At 37.6% G+C, this 23,698-nt stretch overlaps 1 protein-coding gene across 2 annotated transcripts; it reads right to left on the reverse strand.

The window, feature by feature from the left end:
* Positions 1–93: 93 nt before the first annotated feature.
* LOC128187001 (Wilms tumor protein 1-interacting protein homolog) lies at positions 94–21,371 on the reverse strand. 2 transcript variants are annotated; one of them, XM_052857010.1, is made up of 9 exons: positions 20,147–21,371; positions 15,298–15,399; positions 11,069–11,136; positions 9,591–9,653; positions 8,026–8,156; positions 5,090–5,141; positions 3,912–3,980; positions 3,670–3,697; positions 2,395–2,536 (listed from the first exon to the last, which is right to left on the reverse strand). In XM_052857010.1, the coding sequence occupies exons 1-8, from the start codon at positions 21,363–21,365 to the stop codon at positions 3,683–3,685; spliced, it is 1,719 nt and encodes a 572-aa protein (XP_052712970.1). In that variant the 5' UTR covers positions 21,366–21,371; the 3' UTR covers positions 2,395–2,536; positions 3,670–3,682. The 2 variants fall into 2 exon arrangements, with proteins under 2 accessions (XP_052712968.1, XP_052712970.1); XM_052857008.1 differs by lacking the exon at positions 3,670–3,697 and having other exon boundaries at positions 94–2,536.
* Between the last annotated feature and the right edge of the window lie 2,327 nt (positions 21,372–23,698).

Here is a 23,698-nt window from a genome sequence, read left to right on the forward strand (position 1 = left end):
GGGGTTACCTTCTCATCATTTTCCTTTACAAAGACAAGTACCTCTATTGGGTTACTGTGGATTATATAAAATAAATCAAAACAAACATATTACTTTTCTTTTGATTTTTTATTCAAAATATCAACTACTCTTATCACAAGTAGCCTTTTTATGCTCTAGAGGCGTTCTAGCGGTCAGACACCCCCCCCCCCCTCTTGTGGGGACAGAGAGGGGTTAACACAGTCTGTCATTCAGATCTAAGAAAATATAATTCAATGTGTGGACGACCCCGGACATAAACACAGAACATTAACAAATAACGGGTCTCCACACGACTCTCATCTCATACACAGTTATCGCATCTAAAAATTTGAATTTTTTTCTTTTTTCAAAAACGGTCATATTTGTGAATTCAACACCTAATGATTTTCATTCATTGATATGCAATCAAAGTCAGACTTGAATTTGTTTAACAAGTAACCAAAACAAATTTCCATAGACCACTCTCTTCATCAATAAAACCAGTCAGGGGCTTTAAAGATTTGTACTCTTTTTTTTGCACTATAGATTTATTCCATTTTCTCCCTTTAAATCTAAGACACTCATAACTGTTGATTTACAAACAGGGTAAAATTTCCCCTAAATCAAGTTATTAAAAGGAAGACATTTATTTCAAAGTTCAAAAAAGAAAATTGACACAAAACCTATCCCTTATTGCTTTTTACGAGTTTCTTTTACATATATGGAAAATCAAGCATTGAAAAATAAATTCTTATCTCTACAAAAAAAACGAAACAAAAAACAGAGGCCCTAGTTTTAGGCAGGACATATAATTCTACCCATGGTGTAAAGTACTGAGGTGAGGAAGCGGGAATTCTTGTCATAGGATCTGATGGAGAGAAATTAAAATAAATATACATAAACAACCCACAAAGTATGTGAAAATATAAATAAAATAAACAACTAATATCTACACTGAACAGTCCAAAAACAAATAAATATACAGCCAGTTACACACCTTTATAGGGCAAGCTTTAAATGGTGGGATGAAATCACCTTCCCTACACAATACAAGTAATTGCTAAAGCAAGGAAGGCATATAGAACCAAAGAAGATGTGTTCTAGGTCTGAGAAATAAAGATACATTTTTTAGTGAAGCAAAAAATGGTTGCTGCTTCATGAACATTTATCAGTATTCATCAGTATTGAGACAGAAAATAAATCATTTAAAAGCTGTCTTATACAAAAATAAGGTATTATTTGTTTTCTTGCACCTGGAACAAGACATACTGAACACACGTCTTGACAATAAAAGAGGGATTAGAACTTGATAAGGTTTTTATACACTGACTTCATGAGACGATGAACAATGTCGGACATAAATACATTAGTGATGCTATAGGGTCATGGATACAGAGACTGACTAGCTCGAGTTAAAAATAGAAAATGGCGTCAAACTTCGGAGAAAAATGAGGTGAAGGTAATAAAAGATGAAAATCAGGTACCCTGGAACACGCCACACAATCTGGAAGAGATACAATTTGCCTACTTCTAAACTATTGCAATACTGAACACATTTAGTCAACCATTGCTTTCACTCTCATTGAGTACCCATTGCAAACATTGCAAAGTGAGGCTGCAACAAACTGCAGTAGTCTCCCTTTTATTTCCACCAGTTACATAATATTTCACTTAAAAATAGGGATTTCTAATTCATTGATTTCATCTACATTTTAAAAAAAATCTTACACAATATTTTACCCAACAAAATACTACAGACAAGTCATTAAAGCAAAATGAACCATATTAAAACAATTCCCAAACTTTCAATGTCTAATGGTTACAAGATTCGAAGAAGAAAAATAAATGCACAAAAAAACCTGTAAGCACATATCTCTCTTTGGAATGTTTCCTTTTTATATCAAAAGAATGAGACAAAAAATAGTTTTAGCAGCAAAGCACTAATAATGAATTGTAAACTTGAGACATTATGTATCGTATAAACCATAACAAATCACAAAACAGCTAATGTCCTGTACCAACTTGGCTTTCCAAAGTGATTCATTTCTTTAGATAATTTTATCAGAATGTTCTCCAGTAGCTACGTTAGAGCAACGTTCTCCCTGGGCGGCTACAGATCGGTGACCTGGTACCTAGTGGCGCCAGGCTTTAAGCTGGGGACTTGGGGACCAGGCTGGGGGCGGTAACCGTCGTATCGACCCGGGTAGTTGTAGCTCCCCCCATTCATCATGGCTGGGGAGGCCGGGACAGAGGAAGAGGGGGAGTCGGATTTAGACATGGTTTGGGGGTGGGAGAGGGACGGGGGAAGGTTCTGGGGGTAGGACTCCAGGGAAGCTGGGGTGATGGCGATGCTGTTCCGCTGCTTTCCGTCCTTGGTGACCGTGTTTTGTATATTTTTGGTCACAGGATCATAGAAAAAATGTTCGTCTGGGAATTGTGCCTGCAGTCGCTGGATGTGACATCCGTGGCAGAACAGGTGATTGTCCAGTGGATAGCAGCGTTTGTCGGCTTCATCTGTCAGCTGAACTCCGCAGTCCTGTCAACAGAAACAGAATATTTTAGAACACTGCATTGTCTCACTCCTCGTTATTCTAGAGTGTGCAAAGAATTCACTAATCTGGTACAATTCATCAAAGTGCACAGTGCAGGGTACTGTCACCAAACGCAACATGTTTCTTTCAATAATTTTAACAACTGGCAAACATATCCTGATTTTTTGCAAATTTACAAAAATAGAAGAAAAAAAATAATTTTTTACAAAGTGAATTTAAATTTTGAATCAAACTCACAAAGAAACAAAATTCAATCCAATTTAAGAATTTGATAATTTCTACTTCCATGCTGTTTTAGCCTAATTCCATCTGTCATTCCAAAAGTGCAGTACACTATCAAAAGCCAAAAATTGCTTGGGAGGACTTTTCTCTATTGTTGTTAATTTGTCAGTTAAATGTTATTGCATTTTTTTTAATTGAATTCTTAATCTGTTACTTTTCACAATGTAAATAAACAATTTAAAAACCACTAGCTGGTGTTGTTCCACATTTTTAATTAAAAAACTAAATAAATAAAATAAAAAATTCTTAAAATTAATAACAATAAATAAAAAGGTCTGCTCAAAAATAAAAATATAAATCAAAATCTAATCATGACCAGTGTGAGAATAAAAAATCTGAGGAATGTTTTAACCATTTGATGCGAGTTAGTCTTTCATTAGGACACACTCCCTACTCTTTTCCAGCACTCGTTTAGTCACTCAGTTCTATAGTCAAGCAGAGATTGGACTGGACAAGCAGAGTTACTGCCCATGCAGCTCTGTGACCGTTTATATCTACCAGCCATGCATCATCACAATTCTATATTAATGTAATCGGCACTGATTGAAATCATTTTGAAATACAATGAAAATTGGTATTATTTATCCTTATAAAAATACAACTAAAAAAAATCTTTTTACAGCAGAATTTGTTTTTTACGAGGCTTTGTTGATGTTACATTGCACAACAGCGATTGAAATGCAAACAATTCAGAAAACAGTCAAAAACACAAATAAAAAGATTTTTCAATTAATATACAACAAACAAAACCACACAAAGAAAAAAAAACCAGAATATGATGATGCAAAAAGAAATCATAAACAATCACTGAAAGCTAAAAAATGAAATTGCTTACTCCTGTCGGTTCTCTAAGTCTTTGAGGGCTAAAATTTAAAGAATTTCACCATGGCAACCAATTTGCTACACGCATCAAAAATAATAATATCATGCACCAACTTCAATATATGTATTGCATACTCAAAGCGAAGAATAAAAGCCTGGATAATAATAATCTGTGGGCTTTTAATGACAACGCACATTTGGACTTTAAATAATACAACTTTCAATGAGGGAGATAACTCTGTCAAGCTTGTTTACCTCGCAATGGTAACAATCCACATGGAAGTCTTTGTCCATGGACACCACCCTCACAGTCTCCTCGGTACCCTGTCAATCAAAATCAAATGTCAATCAAACTAATAAATCAACACATAATAAATTCAGTCTCTTTATAGATAGGTTACACAATTTCCCTGAGCTACGCTATGTAAACTTTGTTGAAAGATTTTGATTATGTGCTGGAAGTTGTTTTTTTTGTTTGTTTTTTTTTTAAAAAGATATTTAACACTTCATCAAATTCACAGAGAATTACACTATACTACCCTGTGCCCATTAAAATTCTCTGTCAGTGAACAGAATGTGCAGTGCATGTATTTGTATAATCTGTGACCATCGTGTATATCCTTGGGTTATACTGAACAACGAACAGTCATAAAATCTAGAGCAGGTTGTTTTAGTTCCAGTGGTTAGGTTTCAGTTGATCTGTCAATCGATCACAAACAATCACAACAATGGCTTTGATGTGTATTGCAGTACTGCAGTGCAGGTACAAGGTGTCTACAGGAAGCAACCTAAAAAACAGCCCCCCCCCCCCCCCCCCCCCCAACCTCTGATCTACAGTCTGCAGTGCTACGGGACTTAACAAGCTGACAATCTTTCTAGTGCATCGTGGTTTCTGTAACTGCACCCCCTCCACCCCTTTCTGATCCAATGTCAGCAATTATAACAGGGACTTGACAGTACTACAGGCTGGCATTCCCCCCATGCTTTCTCCACAGTATCCTGGTTTGTGTATTGCCCTAATCTCCCCTCTCCCCGTCTGAATTCAGTGAATGAAAAGTAGAGACAGGGAGGCAGGAAATCTCAGCATTCCTCCCTAAAGTGCTGAAGAATGTCTCTTGAGATGAGGACCCAGGTCAATGGTTGCTTCTAGAGACAGATTCACTGCATGGGATGGTGCACTGACTGGCAGTGTGCAACTCAGCATTAGAGTGAATCACACACTGGTCACCAGAAGACACCATTGATGTGATTGCACACGTCTCTTGTGTTGCATGTGACTACCGGTACTCAATTTAATTGTTTCTTACTTAAAAGCATATAATGGCTAAGTTGAAAAACACTAACAGTAGACATCATTACAACTTTTTTTCTTTAAAGAAACATAACAACTTACAATAAACTAAGGATCCAAAGTTTGGATTCCAAAAACTCACCTCTACTGGGGTTATAGCCTGGCCACATGCTGCACACTTGGGCGCATACACTCTGAAAATAAATAATCACACTATCAATTGAAGGCATGTGTTACAACAAAACTCAATATTACCCTCATAAAAACACAGTGCCACATGACTTTTCCTGTCTTGCTAAGTTCTCAGAATGCCATTCTCACCCCATACAGGAAATATAAGACACAGCAAAATCTGGTCTTCATCACCCTAATTCTTAAACTCTTGGTGTTTATGAAGACAGTGTTTCCTGTTTACTAAAAAACAAAACAATTTTCAGCTTTCCTTGCCCTTTTCCCACCAACAACCATTTCATAAATTATTTCAACAATTTTCTTTTTAAAGTAAATAAATCTGACTCATGGTGAATGGTACATGAAAATCAATTTTTCAAAAATCTTAAAAATCTACTGTAGAATTAAACCAATAAATATTTAATTGATGTATTAAAGGCATTTAAACTTAAAAACTCTTTTATAAATATATGACTAATGTGGTATCAAATGCTTGACATGCGTTCTTAGGACATAAAAACAACACTTAATGTTGGGTAATCTAGCAGTGACGAATATTTAATAGCCGGTGTTTCTTTGTATCCACTGGAGCACTCATATTTGGAACTATTGTGTCAGACCTGCGCGATCTTATTACACACTGAAAAACATAACAATTTCCACGCTTAGCATGACAATGTGACACAGGGGTCAATGCTTTCATTTGATGCACACCTTTAACAGGTCTGATCAAACCACAAAAATTATTACATCTCCAATCAGGGGCTGGGAATGGGGATTCCGTTCGACCACATTCCTCCCCATTCAATGACTGAACATGCAAGTTTGATCATATTCTACATTTCTGTATGCAATCTTGGTGTATACATGTATAGGCCCACTTAAATTTCATTTCTTAAGGGGGGAAATACGATCTTATCAGCTGAATATGAATTACAAAATGTCATAATTAAAGAACCAACTTTTAAATAAGCAAATTAAAATACTGTGCTAATGAGGAAAATCACCCCAGGCTAGACAAGTCTCCTAAATTTTGTCGCCAAGTTGTAAGGGACCACTTCAAGAGATGGCTGAAACAGCAAATTCTAGCCCCTTCACTTCTCAGCATTCCTTCTGCGATCATTATAAGGCCCCTCGTGTTAACTCGCTGAATTATAATAATTGAGGGCCCGTGGCGTCAGTTCATGTGAGCCTAGTCAACTTCTTAATTATAATAACAGAGCTTTGGTCCCGCATGACTTGTCGGTTTACCAAAATATCCATCATCCTGGAAATTTCTCAAATCATTTCACCCCAAAAATATGCTGCGAGTTAAATTGATAATGTGTGTAAGATTTTTTTTGACACACCTTTTAAAACAATTACCTGTCTATCAGACGAGGCATCACAAAGCTTTAAGGTATAACTGTAGTATGCATCTATATAATCAAGGATGACATCTTTTGTGCATGACTAACAGCACACTGATTCATCCATCCTTGTAGCCCCCCTCTCACAGGTAAGATCTCTCTCTCTTTCTCTACACTGCCAGCTCGGGATTTTATCACTCATACCTCTGACAGGTGTAAGAGACTCGATCTTTCCGAGTCACAGCTCGGTTTAATTCAATCATCGGCTGCGACTGTCAGTCACTCTCTCTCTCTCGTCATTCATAAAACAGTCTACCTTTTACACATCAGGAAACATGAAAACACCACTTCCTAAGCGAGTAGACAGTGAGCCGAGACCCTTGGTCAATTATCCTCATCCCCCCATTAACCTGGCTGACCTCTAACATTATCAACATAGAAAGGAATACATCAAATCTAGATGCATGTCGTATCATCAACTTTCCCCCCTTTTTTTCTTTTTTTTTCACAACTTAATGCTGCTAAGATCTTGTAATTTCTCTTGTTGGATGACATCAGCATTTATTTATAACCACTTCAAAACAATTGCTGGAAACTTCGCAAATGTCAAGATTGCCGTTAATTTTGTGTTTTATGAGATTAATCAAGATCTGATGTCAAGCTTCACATCTTGTCACTACCGTGGATCTCCAGGGCCCGGGCCCTATCATACATCATTATCTAACGAGCCGTAATAAGCATATGCATAAATATGCATGTTATACTTCATAATTGGTGACCTTTCCTTGAACATCTGTCAATTCAGTTTACTTTTCACATTTCATATCTTGTCAAACATTCATAACTGTCACATCATTGTCTAATTTTACATACTTAATGCACTAAAGAGATTTCAAGGCACAGTTTATGAAAATAATTATTTAAAGCAATCTATTTTCTTCCAGTTAAACATTATAAACATTCAATACACAAACCGGTCCTAGTAGAAAATTATCTGTATTTTCATCCCCATTACAGCATTAGTTGAGGGAATGGTGTTATATTTCTTTTTAATCTTTCAATTGAATGCTAACAGTTGTGAACAGATGACAGTTACTGCCGATAATTTACCTGCCTCTATGATAATTTACCTGCCTCTATGATAATTTACCTGCCTCTATGATAATTTACCTGCCTCTATGATAATTTACCTGCCTCTATGATAATTTACCTGCCTCAATGATAATTTACCTGCCTCTATGATAATTTACCTGCCTCTATGATAATTTACCTGCCTCTATGATAATTTACCTGCCTCAATGATAATTTACCTGCCTCTATGATCACTGATGTCTTATTGATTTATTATTTCAGGTAGAACATGCTTCCATGTTCAGACACTATATCTAACGAAGATTACTACACTGTATGAGGAAGCTGTTTTCTAGAAACAAGGGAGCTCATAGAAGTGATTTTCCCTCCCTTTCCAACCCCACCCACCCCTGGTTAGGGGCCCATGATGCCAACCCCCACCCACCCCTGGTTAGGGGCCCATGATGTGGACAGAGGAGCTGTTTACCTGTGATAGTCAGCGATGCAGTAGATCTTGTTGTCTACGTCGATGGTGAAGGGGACTCCATCCAAGCAGTCATTGCACACACAACATCTGAAGCAGCCAGGGTGATAGGACTTCCCCATGGCTTGTAATATCTGTGGAAAAAGATTACATCATCAGTGTCAAATGATTACATCATCAGGGGTCAACAAACAAATAGACTGTTTTAGGCATCATTTAAATGTTACAATTATACAGCAGGTAAATATTGAAAGCTGCACTCAAACAACTGAACACCTAAACTTGAAAGTAATTCCGATTGATATCAAGACTTCATGTCATTTTGACCTATCTTATTTACGTAATATCAGAAGTCTACAGTGTTACATGTATAGACTGGGTTTATAAATAAACACAAATTTCATATCAGAAACATCTTGAGTCCATAAAGCAGGATTATTTCGGCAAAGTCAATATGATCAGGTGATTAAAACTGCCATTTTTCCATTTATTATAGTGAACAGCCATTATTGAGCCCCTTCTCTCTCCTACAAGTGGTGTTGTGCAGTTGGTCATTAGAGTACCTGGTCTATGTTGGCAGAGAGTTTTAAAGGAGCTGACTTGGAAAACTTTATTACAGTTTTACATGATGACTATTTCACTTGATTAAGCAGTCTCACATCCAGCGATTATCATGGTACATAACAGTTTCACATATAGACTGTTACATTTCATCACACAGTCTAAAACCTTCCATTTCCTTGATTATTAAACCTCATAAACCATGATTATTACACTACATCACACAACATGATTTACACTACCTCTAACACCATGATTATTACACTACATTACACAACATGATTTACACTACCCCCAACACCATGATTATTACACTACATCACACAACATGATTTACACTACCTCCAACACCATGATTATTACACTACATCACACAACATGATTTACACTACCTCCAACACCATGATTATTACACTACATCACACAGCATGATTTACACTACCTCCAACACCATGATTATTACACTACCTTACATACCATTATTATTACACTTCCAACCCACCATGATTATTACACTTCATACAACATGATTATTACACTACCTCACACATCATGATTAATGCACTACCTCACTCAATATGATTATTACACTACCTCACACATTATGATAAGTACACTATCTTACATACTATGTAATATCACTTCAAATCCATCATGATTATTGCACTACCTCAAACATCATGATTATTGCACTACATCACACACCATGATTATTACACTACCTCACACATCTTCTTACCTCACACACCATAATTATAGCATTCAGTCTCACACATCTTGATTATTACACCTCACACATCATGATTTTCATACTACCTCGTACATTATGATTATTACACTACCTCATACAACATGATTATAGCATACCTCACACACAATGATTATTACACTACCTTATACACCATGATTAGCAAAAATACCTCACACATGATTACTACACTATCTAACACATGATAATTACTCTACATCACCCATCATGATCATCACACAACAAGACTTTCACCTACCATTTCCATGATCAGATGTCCACAAACACAGCACTTCTCAGCAGTCTGTTGGAAACCAGAGTACTGAAAGAAATGGAAGCAGAACATCAGCACACAGTTACACAGCTACCTGTGTATACAGAGACTTACAATGTCCTTACAATGCATGCATCATTTTTTTTTAGGATTTCCCATGTATTCAGGAGGGATAACATGAATTCATGTTTAGATCTGTGTATCTGGAGGATGGGGAGGTATTGGAGTGAGTGCTGGTATTTTCCCATTGTACATAATTATCTCTGTAATCTGCTACCCTTGCCTTGCTACATGTACATATACATCATTGTTTTTGGTCATAATTCATCAACAAAAACATCAATGTTTGCAAATTCCAGGCATTTGATGCATAAAATGTGTTCCAATTCATCACATGTTCAGCTGTTAATTGAATTAATTGGAATGTTTCAGACATGGGGAGGTTAGAGACTGGTATGTGACCTACTAAATCCATCAACCAGAGGACTCAGCAGCAGCTATTGTGCAATAACTACCTGCTGTCTGATGCTATAAAGTTGTCACCTGAACAGGTGACACCAGGTAAGAACAGTACCCCTATTGTGGTCCATTCACCCACAGTGTAAAGCAGCTATCACTATAATCAGCCACTTCCATACCCTCTTTGTGAAACTTAATGTCTAGAGTGTACTTTTAAACTTTTGTGGAGGATTACACTAATCTGTGACAGAGATTAAAGATCTTTGATCTGTCATTGGCCTTTTCAGGACAATTACTAGCCTTGAAAGAAGGCAAATCTATACCACACACAAGTTACATAGACCAGGCTCAGTAATTAACTCCTTGGAATAACCTATTGAATTCTAATCAGTTCTTTAACACATTTTTTTGTGAGGTTGAGGTTGATTAATTCCCATCATATGCTGAGTGCACTAGAAAGATATAGCTGTGAAGGTCACTGGAGCGTTGGAGAGTTTTGTCTTGGGGGAACAATAAAGTGTTGACAAGTCAGTAAAGAACCTTTGTTGTTTTGATGACTGTCGCAGTAACACTTACTACTATTAATTCTGCTACATTAACAACTAGACTGAAGGCACCCATATCTGTGTGCTGCATGTTAACCTGCATTCGGATACTTCAAGGCTCCAGGGACCCACTTCACCTTGTATCATATCTATACAACTATTTTATCTGCAGTTTAAACTGCTTTCAGATAACACTTAATCATAAGTATAATGGGATTGATAGTAGATGGCAATTGTCAAATCTAAAAGGTATAACCATCCATTTATAAGACAGCAGAATACTTGAGATTGTTTAAAAGACATGTTTTATGATTGCAGGCACTTAAAGAGAAGTAATTATGTTTTGGACATAGATTGCTTTTTATGGTCTGATGGGTTCTAAAGTAGACAATCTCACTACAACTGCCCGTGTGAGGGGTCGATGAGTGAGTACTAGATAGAGTTACTGTTCTTACTCACCAGATAATCTTCCTCACAGTACACCTTGCCATGGACATTGTAGAATGCCTTCCCCCGCAACGTACGACCTGTAACAGTCAAAATATCACAATCAACAATGGTCTTATGATGACCCACACAACATATAAAATAATAAACCACAAAACGAGAGTAATAAATAATCTATCAGAACTTCTAAAAATATTTTTCTTTAAAGTTTCTTTGAAATTGGTAAATATTTGCCAATGATAACCTGTCTTGCACAAAATGGTGGATTACCGCGCCTAGCAAGAGATGAAGCTAGACTTAAAGGTACATCTACATCTGCCTACTACTACTCACAATCTTACTACAAAGGGTGGGCAGGTGTACAATGTTTCATGCAGCACATGTTTATTGTATAGTATTGTGTGAACTTGTTACTTTCTTACATACCAAACAATTTTTTTCCACAACACTCATCTTTGTCTAATCCCCTTACAGTCTAATTAAGTACAGGGATACTTTCCGTTGGGCCTGTCCACTTTGAATGGCGGCGGTATACACTTACGGCGATGACTCTCGCCCAAGGAGACAAGACAGCAGAATACAAGGATGTACTTGTGAACATGGAGGGGTATGTCCTGTTTGTTTTTCTTCATTTCCCAAAAGTACCACCACTGCACACAATACCAACAGACAATGGGATAAAGAGGGACATAAGGGTGTACTTGAGGGACAGGAAGGTATACAATGGTGGAACCCTTGTGACTGAATTACTTCTCTGTGAGTCACCCCCAACACAATCTCACACAAAAAAAAACCCAGAGAGAAAGTTCTGCACTGAATACAAGCCGTTATCTGAGAAAGTATTGTCAACATTCTTTGGTGAATTTGGTGAGAAATAAAGACACTAGCATTCTTATTCCAAAGAAAAGGCAAATATACAAATTTAAGCAAAAAGGTAGAGATATAACAATCTAATTTTGAACAACAAATCCATTTTGCTGACATTTTATTTTAACCATTGTTGAATGCTCTAACCAGGTGAGCTAAAAATGTTAACATCCACACAAGCATTATCAGCAATTTGATGGATTGCTCCTTCGGAACAATAAATAGAGAAAGAGAGAAATCTATAACCTCCATGTTACTATACCCTTTCTTATTCATGTCAACAATGAGTGATACAACATAGAAAAAAGAACCCAATTTAAATATTTGGTTACAGACACTGTATCCATGTACAAACAGGAGATTTATCTAAAATCAGGATCAATTCTAAAATGCACATAGCCTTTCTTAATAGTCTATAAAGTTGCATTAACAGCAAATTGCTTTTAAATCTCTATGTCACTTGGAAGGAGAATAGCTTGCAACCAATGAAGCATGCATTTCACCTGCCTTTAGCTAACTCCTTTGTGAGGACCTGGGATAAGAAATTGTAGCACCCCCCTTTCCCCTTCCAATGATTGGATTTATGGTGTCATTATCAATAAATAACCTTTCATTATATCTGGTCTCGTGTGAGTCACACAAAAAGAATTTTTAGGGGTACACTGCAAAAAAGCACGAAAAGCAAAATAACGACCTGTTTTGCTTTTTACCTTGTGATAGAGTGAACTATTTTGTTTATTCTACAGCATTGTGGAATGCCGGGGTCTTCATTTAAATAATCCGAAGCAACAGAACATGAACAAAGAATTTCTGGATTTATCACCCCACCATACAGGAAGCCAAATGAATCACCAATCAGGGACTACTTTTTTACAAAGTAAAATAATTTGTCAACTACCAAAAGCACGCTAGCCCATAAAACTCATCATTTTTCTACAAGCGACTGCACAGGAAACAAGCACAAGCTCCTGTCATCCATAATCACAGTCATCACTAATCATCTGTCCACATCTTCTTTTTTTAATAACATGACATGACAAAGGGTGCATTTTAAAATTAATATTCTGCAGGCAGTTCTAGGTTTTTTCAATTATTAATAAAGCCCAAGAGTTAATTCCTCTGCATAAAAGCTGTTCTATTAACTGTGCAAACATAGATTAATAGATAGCACAGAGCTGTCTGTCTGTTTGTAGCCTGTCAGCATATTATGACCTTATCATAACTCAGTTTAAAATAATACCACACATTACAGAATTATTAAATAGAAATGGTATGTTCAGTGAGTTTTTGAATATTTCCCATAACAGATTTTTTGTTTCTTCATAGAGTTTTGAAAAAAGATCAATTCAAAATGAATGATGCGTAATATCTTTGAAATTTTATTCCCTATAGTCAGTCATCTCTGTATGGTTATCCATCAGTTTCGGGCACAAACTTCAAAGTTTAACCGCAGTCTGATAAAAGTGCCGACTGAGAGATTCCTGGCATAGCTGGTTGTTGTATTGTTGTCAAGTAAATGACAGACTGTGACAGTGCACACACAACACACACAACAGGTCAGGGGGCTCTACGTCCATCACTCGCTGCCTCTACCTAGATAACGTGTCCCCCTCCGACCAATCAGTTCACTGCATTTATTCTGCCTCCCGATTCCCTGTTATATCCTAACACTGTTTGCCTGCTTTTTAAATTATCAGTATCTAAATCATACTGCTATAAATGAACATTAAAAATGATCTGATAATACTCAGTAGCAGGCTTTTACTGGTACCTGAACTGTCAAAAAATAATAGATCTGGAGATTGATCCGTATTGGAAACTAGTTGCTAGGTAAATGAAAAATATGCATCAAGATTTAAAACGTATTTGTAATTTTTCAAATTTAATGTATGGTTTACGGGTATATTATTTTGGCTGATTCACAATAACAGGAGATTCAAAAGATCTTTTGTATCTATGACCCATAGCCTGTCTTTAAAAGAATCCAATTTATCAGATGAACTTTCAACAAGGGTGGAGAGTTTTTGGTTCAGAGTTTCTACCGTTGGCCAATGATATAACCAGACCACATCTACCTCAATAACCTGTCAAAAAGGGAAAACATATTAAATATTTCCATTAAAGACTGTATAAAGGGAGCACATGCCAAATCGGCACTACCCGCACACAGCAAATATTCTAACAAAGTGTCGATATAATGAACTGAGGTCTTTTAAACGCAAGTGCTTTGTTCTCGTTCTGAGAATGTTGTCCCCACTCGTAAAACACGAGCTCCGCTCTGGTTAAATTCAAATATCTTACTCGTGAAATATGTAATTTATTATTCATTTCTTTCAATTATGACATGCACTTTGAGAAAAATTAAACTTTATCAGAATGGATGCCTTTAAAGTTCTATTCATTTCTATTCGAATTGTTCCAATACCCACATTCACATTCACCACACGCCAACATGCTCAGAATTCCACTGCATGCTTTCAATTCTTCAGAGGCAACTTCATGTATGCCATGTATTGAGAAGAAAAATTAAAAGCATCCTATATTTATTGAGTTCCTGAATACAAAAGTACATTCTGACTGTGTCCAGCTGTATATGGCATTATATTGTGCTGGTTTTATTACTATTCACACTTTTTTACTTTTATGTATGGTACACTAACTGAGGTGGAACAAAGAGACAGTGGTGATTGTATCATTTCCTCACTGTCTTCTTCCTGTTTAAATGCTTTCTTGCCTGTTGAGGTTGACATGCTCGTTACACCCAGCTATAAAAGGTCTTACATTTACACCAGCATTCACTGCTATCAGAGATGTCAGAACACCATTCAAACCAAGGAAGCCAGTTCGGTATGCTTAATAAGTCACCAAGAGTTAAATACATCACATGGACAAACAGACACTTTGTTTGCCATGAGCTAGCTACTTTAGCATACTTTTTATTAATAACCATGCAGTAGCTATTTGTGTGTTTGCCTCCCCTAGGCAATGTATAAGTTACCTACCCTTTATCTCTTATTGCTGTGTATTAGCTAGAAATGTATGTTTGCCTCTTGCAAGCTGTGTATTAGCTACATGTACATGCCTAAACTAGCTATGTATTAGCTACAAATGTGAGAGTCTTGCTAGCAGTGTATTATGTTTACACTGTATTGGCTACAGATAGTGTATTGGCTACAGTTAGTGTATTGGCTACAGTTAGTGTATTGGCTACAGTTAGTGTATTGGCTACAGTTAGTGTATTGGCTACAGATAGTGTATTGGCTACAGTTAGTGTATTGGCTACAGATAGTGTATTGGCTACAGCCAAGCTCCTGACAGAGTATAACAGTTAGTACAGGACATACAACACGCTGTCCTTTTGGTTAGACACTTACCGCAGGAGCAGCAGACGAAGCACCTGGTGTGGTACAGATTGCCCATGGCCTGACACGCCTCCGTAGCACCTGCCACCCTCTCCCCACATGTAAAACACTGACCTACAACACAAAGATAGACAACATCAGGCCCGGTCTCAGCTCAGATTACCCTTCAACAGTATAAAGACATGGAGCAATGTACACTTAATGTACATATAATATGTCACCAATTGCTTTCTTTACACATATACTGTACATGAAACATTATAAACCATGTACATTAAATTATTTTACATTTCAAAAGTCTACAAGAGTCTAGACACCATAAATCAGTGGCTTTGGTTATGGGAAAAATCGACATACTTTTTATTTGGGGGGGGGGGGGATCTCTAATAGTTGCAAAGGGGAAGTGCCAAATTTTGGACCTAAATTAGCTGTGGAAAAATCACTGCAATTGTTTACACATTCAATAACTTAAGTACACAAGAACACAAGAACAAATTACATAATATTGTGAACTACCAGCACAACAAATGCATGGTACAATTGCAGTCCATTTCTCTGTTTGTTTCCCGTATTTCTTGAGTTTGAAAAGGTAAGTTGAACACTAAATTTCATTAAAATAGGGTTAAAGAGAGTTCTGATGGGGTGGGTAAAAAGATGTATGACCTATATTCATAAACCTCAACTGGCCTTAGAGACTCTTCATACAAAGCATGTACAAGATGTGTATTACATCAGCTATAGGTATGCTAAGTATATCTGTGTATATCTTTTGTTTTATCATAAGTAAACTAGTTACAAGTGCTTATCTCAGTTTATCTGAAATGTATGCAGAATATGTGTCAAAATGAAGTACCTCTTATCCATGAACAGATTACTCAAATACCTGCAGGTAGTACTAAAGGTGGCAAACGACCAGCAAAGGCCACACAGAGAATGCATTTAAGTAACTTCAGACAAGTACCACGAAGTTGAATACTGTAAACTATTATTAGATTGGATATCTTTTATCAAAGCCTTGAATGTATTTGTATGGTATACTGGCTAACAATACAGTACACATCAAGTACCACAATATGGGGATAGAAGACCTCAACACATATACTGTTACTAGAGACAGTGGTAATGTTACTAGAGACAGTGGTAATGTTACTAGAGACAGTGGTAATGAACACACAGACCGTTACTAGAGACAGTGGTAATGAACACACAGACCGTTACTAGAGACAGTGGTAATGAACACACAGACCGTTACTAGAGACAGTGGTAATGAACACACAGACCGTTACTAGAGACAGTGGTAATGAACACACAGACCGTTACTAGAGACAGTGGTAATGTTACTAGAGACAGTGGTAATGAACACACAGACTGTTACTAGAGACAGTGGTAATGAACACACAGACCGTTACTAGAGACAGTGGTAATGTTACTAGAGACAGTGGTAATGAACACACAGACCGTTACTAGAGACAGTGGTAATGAACACACAGACCGTTACTAGAGACAGTGGTAATGAAAATCTTTATTTTTGGTAACTGTAGGGTCTACAAGCACTGAATAATCTGAAACATGAAAAACAGCTTCCCTTGTACCACCTCCAATAACTGTCCAACATTCCAACGACCTCGAGGGAGTCGGCCTTGATTGCTGAATCATTGCGCTTTGTTTACAACTGTGTTCACTTTACTGCTGCAAATTTGTTATTTACCATGAATAATGCTGAACAGAAAGGAAGGGGGTTGTTGTTGGTTGTTGTAATGGAATTGGAGGGGAGGTGATGCTTAAGGGGAGGAGGGGTTCATGTATTTGGAAGTGTTTGGGGGAGGACAGGTCACAAAAGTGTTTCTAAATTAGGTGTGTGCTAGGGGGAGGTCCAAAGAATGTGTCTAAATCTACACTTAGCAGTTTTGACAGTATTTGAAAATCAGCATAGATTATACAAACAAATATCAAAGATGTCACTAAAATTAATAACAAGATCATATGTGTGTATAATTATAGCCTCATGCAACCAAATTAATTGCAACATAATGCTTGTGAATACCATGAGCTGGCCCATAAGTTCCTAGCAAGTCCCAACAAATGGTTCTAAATCAGTTGGGTTACTTATATTGACCAATCTTTTCAAATCGTTCACTTTGAAGCACATGAACTTTGGGAAATTCCTGTGTCTCGTGGACAGGTAAGCTCTCTACTGAAGTGACTCATTAAATACTTTGTATCAGAGCCGTTCTCACAAACACCACCTAACAGGGCCACACTTAATCCAATGATCTCTCTCAAAATCTCTCATTACCTCTCAAAACAACTTCCATGCTACAAAGGTCCCCAAACCACAGCCTTACAAATATTTTGTAAAGTTTCGCCAGAAATATACCTGGTTACTTTAATATGATACACAGATCTACAACGGGATGTGTCATGTCTAAGTCTGCTTGTACCTAGACCACATCAAATCAAACTCTGAGATCATCAGAACCTGACGCTGGTATCTATACCAAATTCCTGTCATCACCTCCTGATCTGAAATCATCATCTACACGGTACAACCTGAACAGGATAAAGCCAGAACACCACAAAAATGTCCTCTGTGTCAGGGTTCCCATTTAGTGGAACCTTTAATCTAAGGGATGTAAGGTTTTTTAATTTTCCTTTTAAAAACTGCTGTATTTAAAATTCTTGTTGTTTGTACCTAATCTGCCCTGGTGGAGGAACAAAGACGAGTGGGCGATTTCTCCGAATGTCTAAGGAAAGTTTGCTCTAAAATAGACATCAAACACCTATCTTCTAAATATCGCCAAGTTTTTGATGAGATGTAACAGTTTTGATAATTGTATTCACACCAAGGATCATACACAGCTCATGCTAACTTACTCTTCTCTGCTGCTATTAAAACTATGCAGACAAAATGCCATTATCCGCTTATAATGAAGACATAAACATAGTTGAATCTTGTTCATTAGCTATGAATAGGCTACTTTCTCTAGGAGGTGGGTTAGTCTATAAGGAGAGCTCTATTTAAGACCTTTTAGTTATTTAATCCAGTTTGTCCCTGCAGGGGCAGTTACATACATGGCTTCTCCCATTGTTAAGTCCATTCACTGTATAAGAGTCTTAGGAGACATGTAAACACAGTTATTTCTCTGTTGATTGTCCCCACACACTAACTGCTCTGTGACTTCTAACCTTCCTCCGCCGTACAGACCCGGTCAGGCTTCACAAATCACCCTGCCACGCTGTTTTTAGTCGAAAAAAGGACGCTTAACTGCTGACCCCACCGCAGCAAGATTCTCCTCCAATCAAATTGGGCCTTAGATGTTTTACAAAGCATCAATGGGTGGACATTATTGTAAAAGGGGTTTCCCATGGGGAGAAACTCGGAAGAAAAATTCTCTTTTGTTGTTTGGGAGGATGAGATGTGTAGAGGTCTAGACAAGATGGCCCCCACAGAGAGAAACAACTGAAGATGTGACCTCCCTAAACCCACGCAAGAGAAAGAAGACGCTTCATACAGGACATCAGTATCAAAATATATTCTTCTTGAGTTGAAAATTCCAAAATTACAAGCAATCAGAATTCAATGTTACCAGAACCATATTGTCCCTACCCTATATATATACAAATACACACATTTTGTTCCTACATTACTGAGTGGCCACAAAAGAAGTCAAATGGTATGTGGAGAAACAAGTTACACACTGCTTCCCAATGTTTTGTTGCCGAAGGTGTAAATGCTGCCCTGTATACTTTTGCAATACATGTCAACAGGATTTTCACATATTATCCCTTGTTTTGTTTACCATGTGTTATTTATCAATGCTGTTTAAAAACTTAAATGTGCCCTAAAACCAGTCTGTTCAAACTGTGGATTTAAAGTACTGTGTGGACAGAAAAATATTTCCTTTCACTTTTATGAAATCTGGTGCAAGAACAAACATAACTGGCAAAGGACAAGCTGAAATGCAGCATGTTTAAACAGAAAATTATTAAATATTTTTCAACATTCACCACTTAATTTCTAAGAAGTATTTAAACACTTAGGAATTCTTGCAAACTCTTTATGTGAATTTTATGCCTAATAATCCATAAAAAAAAATTATCAAATAATTCTAAGAACACAATAAAATCCCTAAGGCTGCACAGTTGATACAAAGCAAATAACTTAAACATGGGACAGTAAAAAGAGAAAATCTTGACAATGCCAAGTTTCCTCCTAGTTCATCGACAGGTGAGTTTGGGACAGAATCACAAAACAGCAGGGCAAGTGGCTGCAACAGGTAGTAAGGTACTGAAAATACATATACTCCACAAAATAGAAAAGCAAGCACATGTAAGCAGTACATGTGTACATGTGCTTTTTTATGCACACACCCCTTCCATCAGAAAACACCTGCACAGCGTGCTGGAACACACTCACAGCGAGCAACTGAGGCAGCTCTCTATAAATAAAACGCTCATTGAGGCCTGGTGAATTAACATCAAACACAGGGATTAACTCAGCATTCCTAGAATACCTGGCAGTTAATACGGCAGGTCAAAGAATCAATAAATTCAGGACTGCTGCAGAAAATCTTAACAATGGTCGCCTGCACGTGGCGTGAATGTCTGTCTCTACTTATCGTTAACTGTGTGCATCAAAACGCAGACAATTTTCAACACACACCAGATCAGAAGATAAGATACTAGACATATTTTAAAACCATGACTTACATATAGTGTTAAATCTAGATTGAAGGGTAGGTTAAATCCATATCATGGATAACTGACAATGTGTTTACACATATGACAAACACAGCAGAAATATTTAAGCAGACATTGTTATACATGTACATAAGTCTTAAGCTTCCACTCTTTGCCTTACCGAAGTATTCCCCCTGGGGGGACTTCTCCATGTCATCTTCTAATTGCTGGGTGAGGGCAGCCACTTTCTGTTCAATGCTGTCCGTGACAGACTTTCCGTGATGGGCGGTCACATGGAATGGGATCTGCTGGGTCTGGGGTCTCACAGCCACGGAGGGGGGGTTCTTCCCATGAGTGGGGACCGTTGAGGTCACAAACCCGGTTTGGCTGGTGGACGTCAGAGGCTGTTGGTGATGCTGAGAAGTGTGAATGAAATTAGGACTGGCGGTCGTGTATCGTGGATTTCTGGGTGGTAGACTAGGTACAGGTTCTGTCTTGTGGGGACCATGATAAGGGGGAGGGGGTTGTTTATGCACTGTCTGTTCCCCAGGGAAATTCTGAGATCCGGTCATTTTCATACTGTCCTCCAGTTGTTGAGTTAACACTGCTAGTTCTACTTCAAAGTTCTTATTGCTGGATGCTGAATTCAAAGGGATCCTAGCTGGAATAGCTGGTGGCGTCCCCTGGGAACCAGGTAAACTGTTCATGCTCCCACTTCCAGACATGGAATAATTCAGCTTACCATTCATCTGTTTGTGAAAATGAGATCCATTAAGATTTTGATTATTCATTTGGGACACACTTACATGACTCGCATGCATTCTCAGTCTTGGGTCTGTATATGCAGGTGGAGCGTGAGGTGCAGGCTCGTTAAAGCGACTGTCATTTAATAGATACACATTCTTTGTGGGTCCCAGACTAACATTTGGGTGATACTGTCCATAGTTATCCAGGACCAAACTGTTCCGGGGGCTGGGAGGGAATTTGTCCAGCATCACTCCGGACATCCCAGCCAGACTGGTCCGCGGACTGGATAATTTAGATTCATATGATGTACAGGATATACTAGACCTTGGACTGGCCAGACTGGAGCGCGGACTTCCGAATCTCTGGTCATATGGAGGAGGAGGGGGCGGGTTGGTCAGACTAGTCCGCGGACTCGACCCTTTGGAATCCCCTCCACTTCCCACACTGGAGCGTGGACTAGAATAGTTTGAACCAGGTTTCACCATGCCCGAATACATACAGGTACTAGCGTGGGTCCCCCCTATCATCATTTGGGCGTTCCCCATTCCTATTTGTTGAGACATGTGCATCTGGGAGATTGTTTGGTTCAGCATTGAACCTCCAGGCGCTGGATAAGACGTTCTCCCTATCACGATGTTACGATTTTCACTCATGTCTTGTTGTTCAACTCGATAGGTTTTTTCCCTACACTTTATTCCAAGAGACACACACTTCTCACTTGTAGGAAACCATCAGTCCTCTTTGTCTTCCCCCGAGTGTATTCTGATCTCTGGAGTTACGTCACTTTCTCCTCTGTTATGGTTTTTGCTTTGTACTCCCCCAAGTAACGGGAAAAAAATTCCTGGTATTTTTTCCTGTATATTCCAGGTAAACACTTTTCTGGCTCATAAAAACATATTCATACACATTCAGATAGCCACAACACATTTAAACCATCATCCCTTTCTCGGCGACATCTTAAGGAATCACATGGAATTTGAAAAATAATACACACCGGTTCACTCAACCATCGCATCTCTCCGTTGTGTTTTCTGTTGTGATTGCAATGGCGGGTTAAGCGGAGTGATATTTCTGTTCACACAAAGTACGGTGTCATGCACTCTCTCTGTGAATCATAAAGCCACCTTTTTCCGCTAACATGCCTTCATTTGCTATATAAAACCAAAACTAAGCTAAAATTAAACATTTCAATAACGTTCTGATGAAAAGGACTACATTTGCTTACTAATAAACAGGTGCCCGGTACTTTGCCGGATATTGATTTTATCAGAGAAAAATGCACGTGTGGATCCAAGGGCGTGGCTACAGTAACTGATTTGGATTCTTCTATCAGGTTGCTCGCATCAAACATAAATTATTTCAATGTGATGATTTGATTTACATGCATACCATTTCCTAGGCAATAACCTTTCTTAAATTAAATAAGTATGTATAATATATAGTGCATATATATTAGTACCTGTGTAAATTAACTGAATCTTGTGCTTATCTTTGTTAAATTACGCCTGAGCATATAAATAATTTTAAAAATATTTTGGAAGCAATATATAATCAAAGCATAATTATATTTAAAAATGTGACATATAATTCTAAATGGTGGAATTTCACAAACAATGATATTTCCATTACTTGGGGCCTAAAGTTTATTTCATTTTTCGAATAAAATTAAATCCTTCGTACTGAATGAAAAAGGTTTACTTATATATCCAAAATACCGTACTTAAAATGTTAACTTCGAAAACCTATTTAAAACTGATCATTAATTTGTGAAGAGGGTGTCAAGTGACGGGCTATAACTCGTACTGCGCCCTCTCTTCGTCAGGGATTTCCAGGATTATAAATCTTGGGTTTTCACACTATAAACTTTTCACAGTCCCTTCACTGTTGCACGACACACGCAAACAATTTCCGCATACATTCATGTACTGTACATGCATGTATATAAATTTGTTTGTTTGCATCCTTCATATCCTTGCAAAAGCACAATACATAACTACTAGCATATTCAGTTTTAAATACAGTGGCGTCGGAAGCAAATTGAAAGTGGGGGGGGGGGCTAGACCTTTCAAAAAGGAACTTCCCAAAATCACGAAATTCTTACAACATGTAACCGTGGGGTGGGGGTGGGGGTGGGGGTGGTTGTAATATATCTACAACTTAAATCTTCAATATCACTCTTAATTTCCTTACATACTCCCAAACCAGTGGGGGAGGGGGGCAACTTCGTGATACTTCCATTTTTTATATGTAATTTTAAAAAAAATTAATGTTTGCTGCGAGAAAAAGTAAAGGTGAAGGGCTGGCCCTTCCCTGATGCTACGTGCCTGATAGTTATGTCTAATTTTGCAAAAAAAGTGTCTGTGGAGGGGGGGGGGGGCGTTAGTACGTATGTGTTGGGAGAGTTTTTTACCTCATGTCCAGTGCTCTAACCACTTAGCCATTTCAGTCACAACAAAGTTCGTTGTTTAAAGGGGCATGGTCACGATTTTAGTCAAATTCTATTATTTTTTTTATTATTTACAATGCTTCAGGAATGCATTTTTAATGATCAAATGAAATTTGAGAGTCAGTCGTCGAGTTATAAGCAAGATACGATGCTCACAATTCAAGGCTCGTGCCCTGTTTTTGTTTACATAGGTTCAATAAACCAGTAAAAATCTTTTTCAAGCTGATTTCTTTTTTTTCTTTCCGTTTAAGCATAAAAACAGTTCCTAACTTTTAACACATTCACTTTAGGTCTAAAACTGGAATTTTCCGTTCAGCATTCAAAATATACGTAAACAACAGCTTTGTTTACATAGCAAAGAATTGTAAGCTTTTTAACTCGCTTAAAACTCAACGAATGACACTCAAATTTTGGTTGCCTATTAAAAATGCCTTACTGGTGAATTGTTAGCATTCAAATTGGAAAAATAATTTTTGACCGAAATCTTGACCATGCCCCTTTAAATGCTATATGCGACGAATTTACGAACTTATATTTTCT

This window comes from Crassostrea angulata, chromosome 6 (assembly GCF_025612915.1).
Source record: "Crassostrea angulata isolate pt1a10 chromosome 6, ASM2561291v2, whole genome shotgun sequence".
NCBI lineage: Eukaryota > Metazoa > Mollusca > Bivalvia > Ostreida > Ostreidae > Magallana > Magallana angulata.

Coding starts and splice junctions, on each gene's coding strand:
- LOC128187001 (XM_052857008.1), bottom strand. CDS start 21,365: ATGAGTGAAAATCGTAACATCGTGATAGGGAGAACGTCTTATCCAGCG. Junction 5,142..8,025: donor TGCATCGCTGACTATCACAG/GTAAACAGCTCC, acceptor ATTTATTTTCAG/AGTGTATGCGCCCAAGTGTG. Junction 3,981..5,089: donor AGGCTATAACCCCAGTAGAG/GTGAGTTTTTGG, acceptor TTTGATTGACAG/GGTACCGAGGAGACTGTGAG.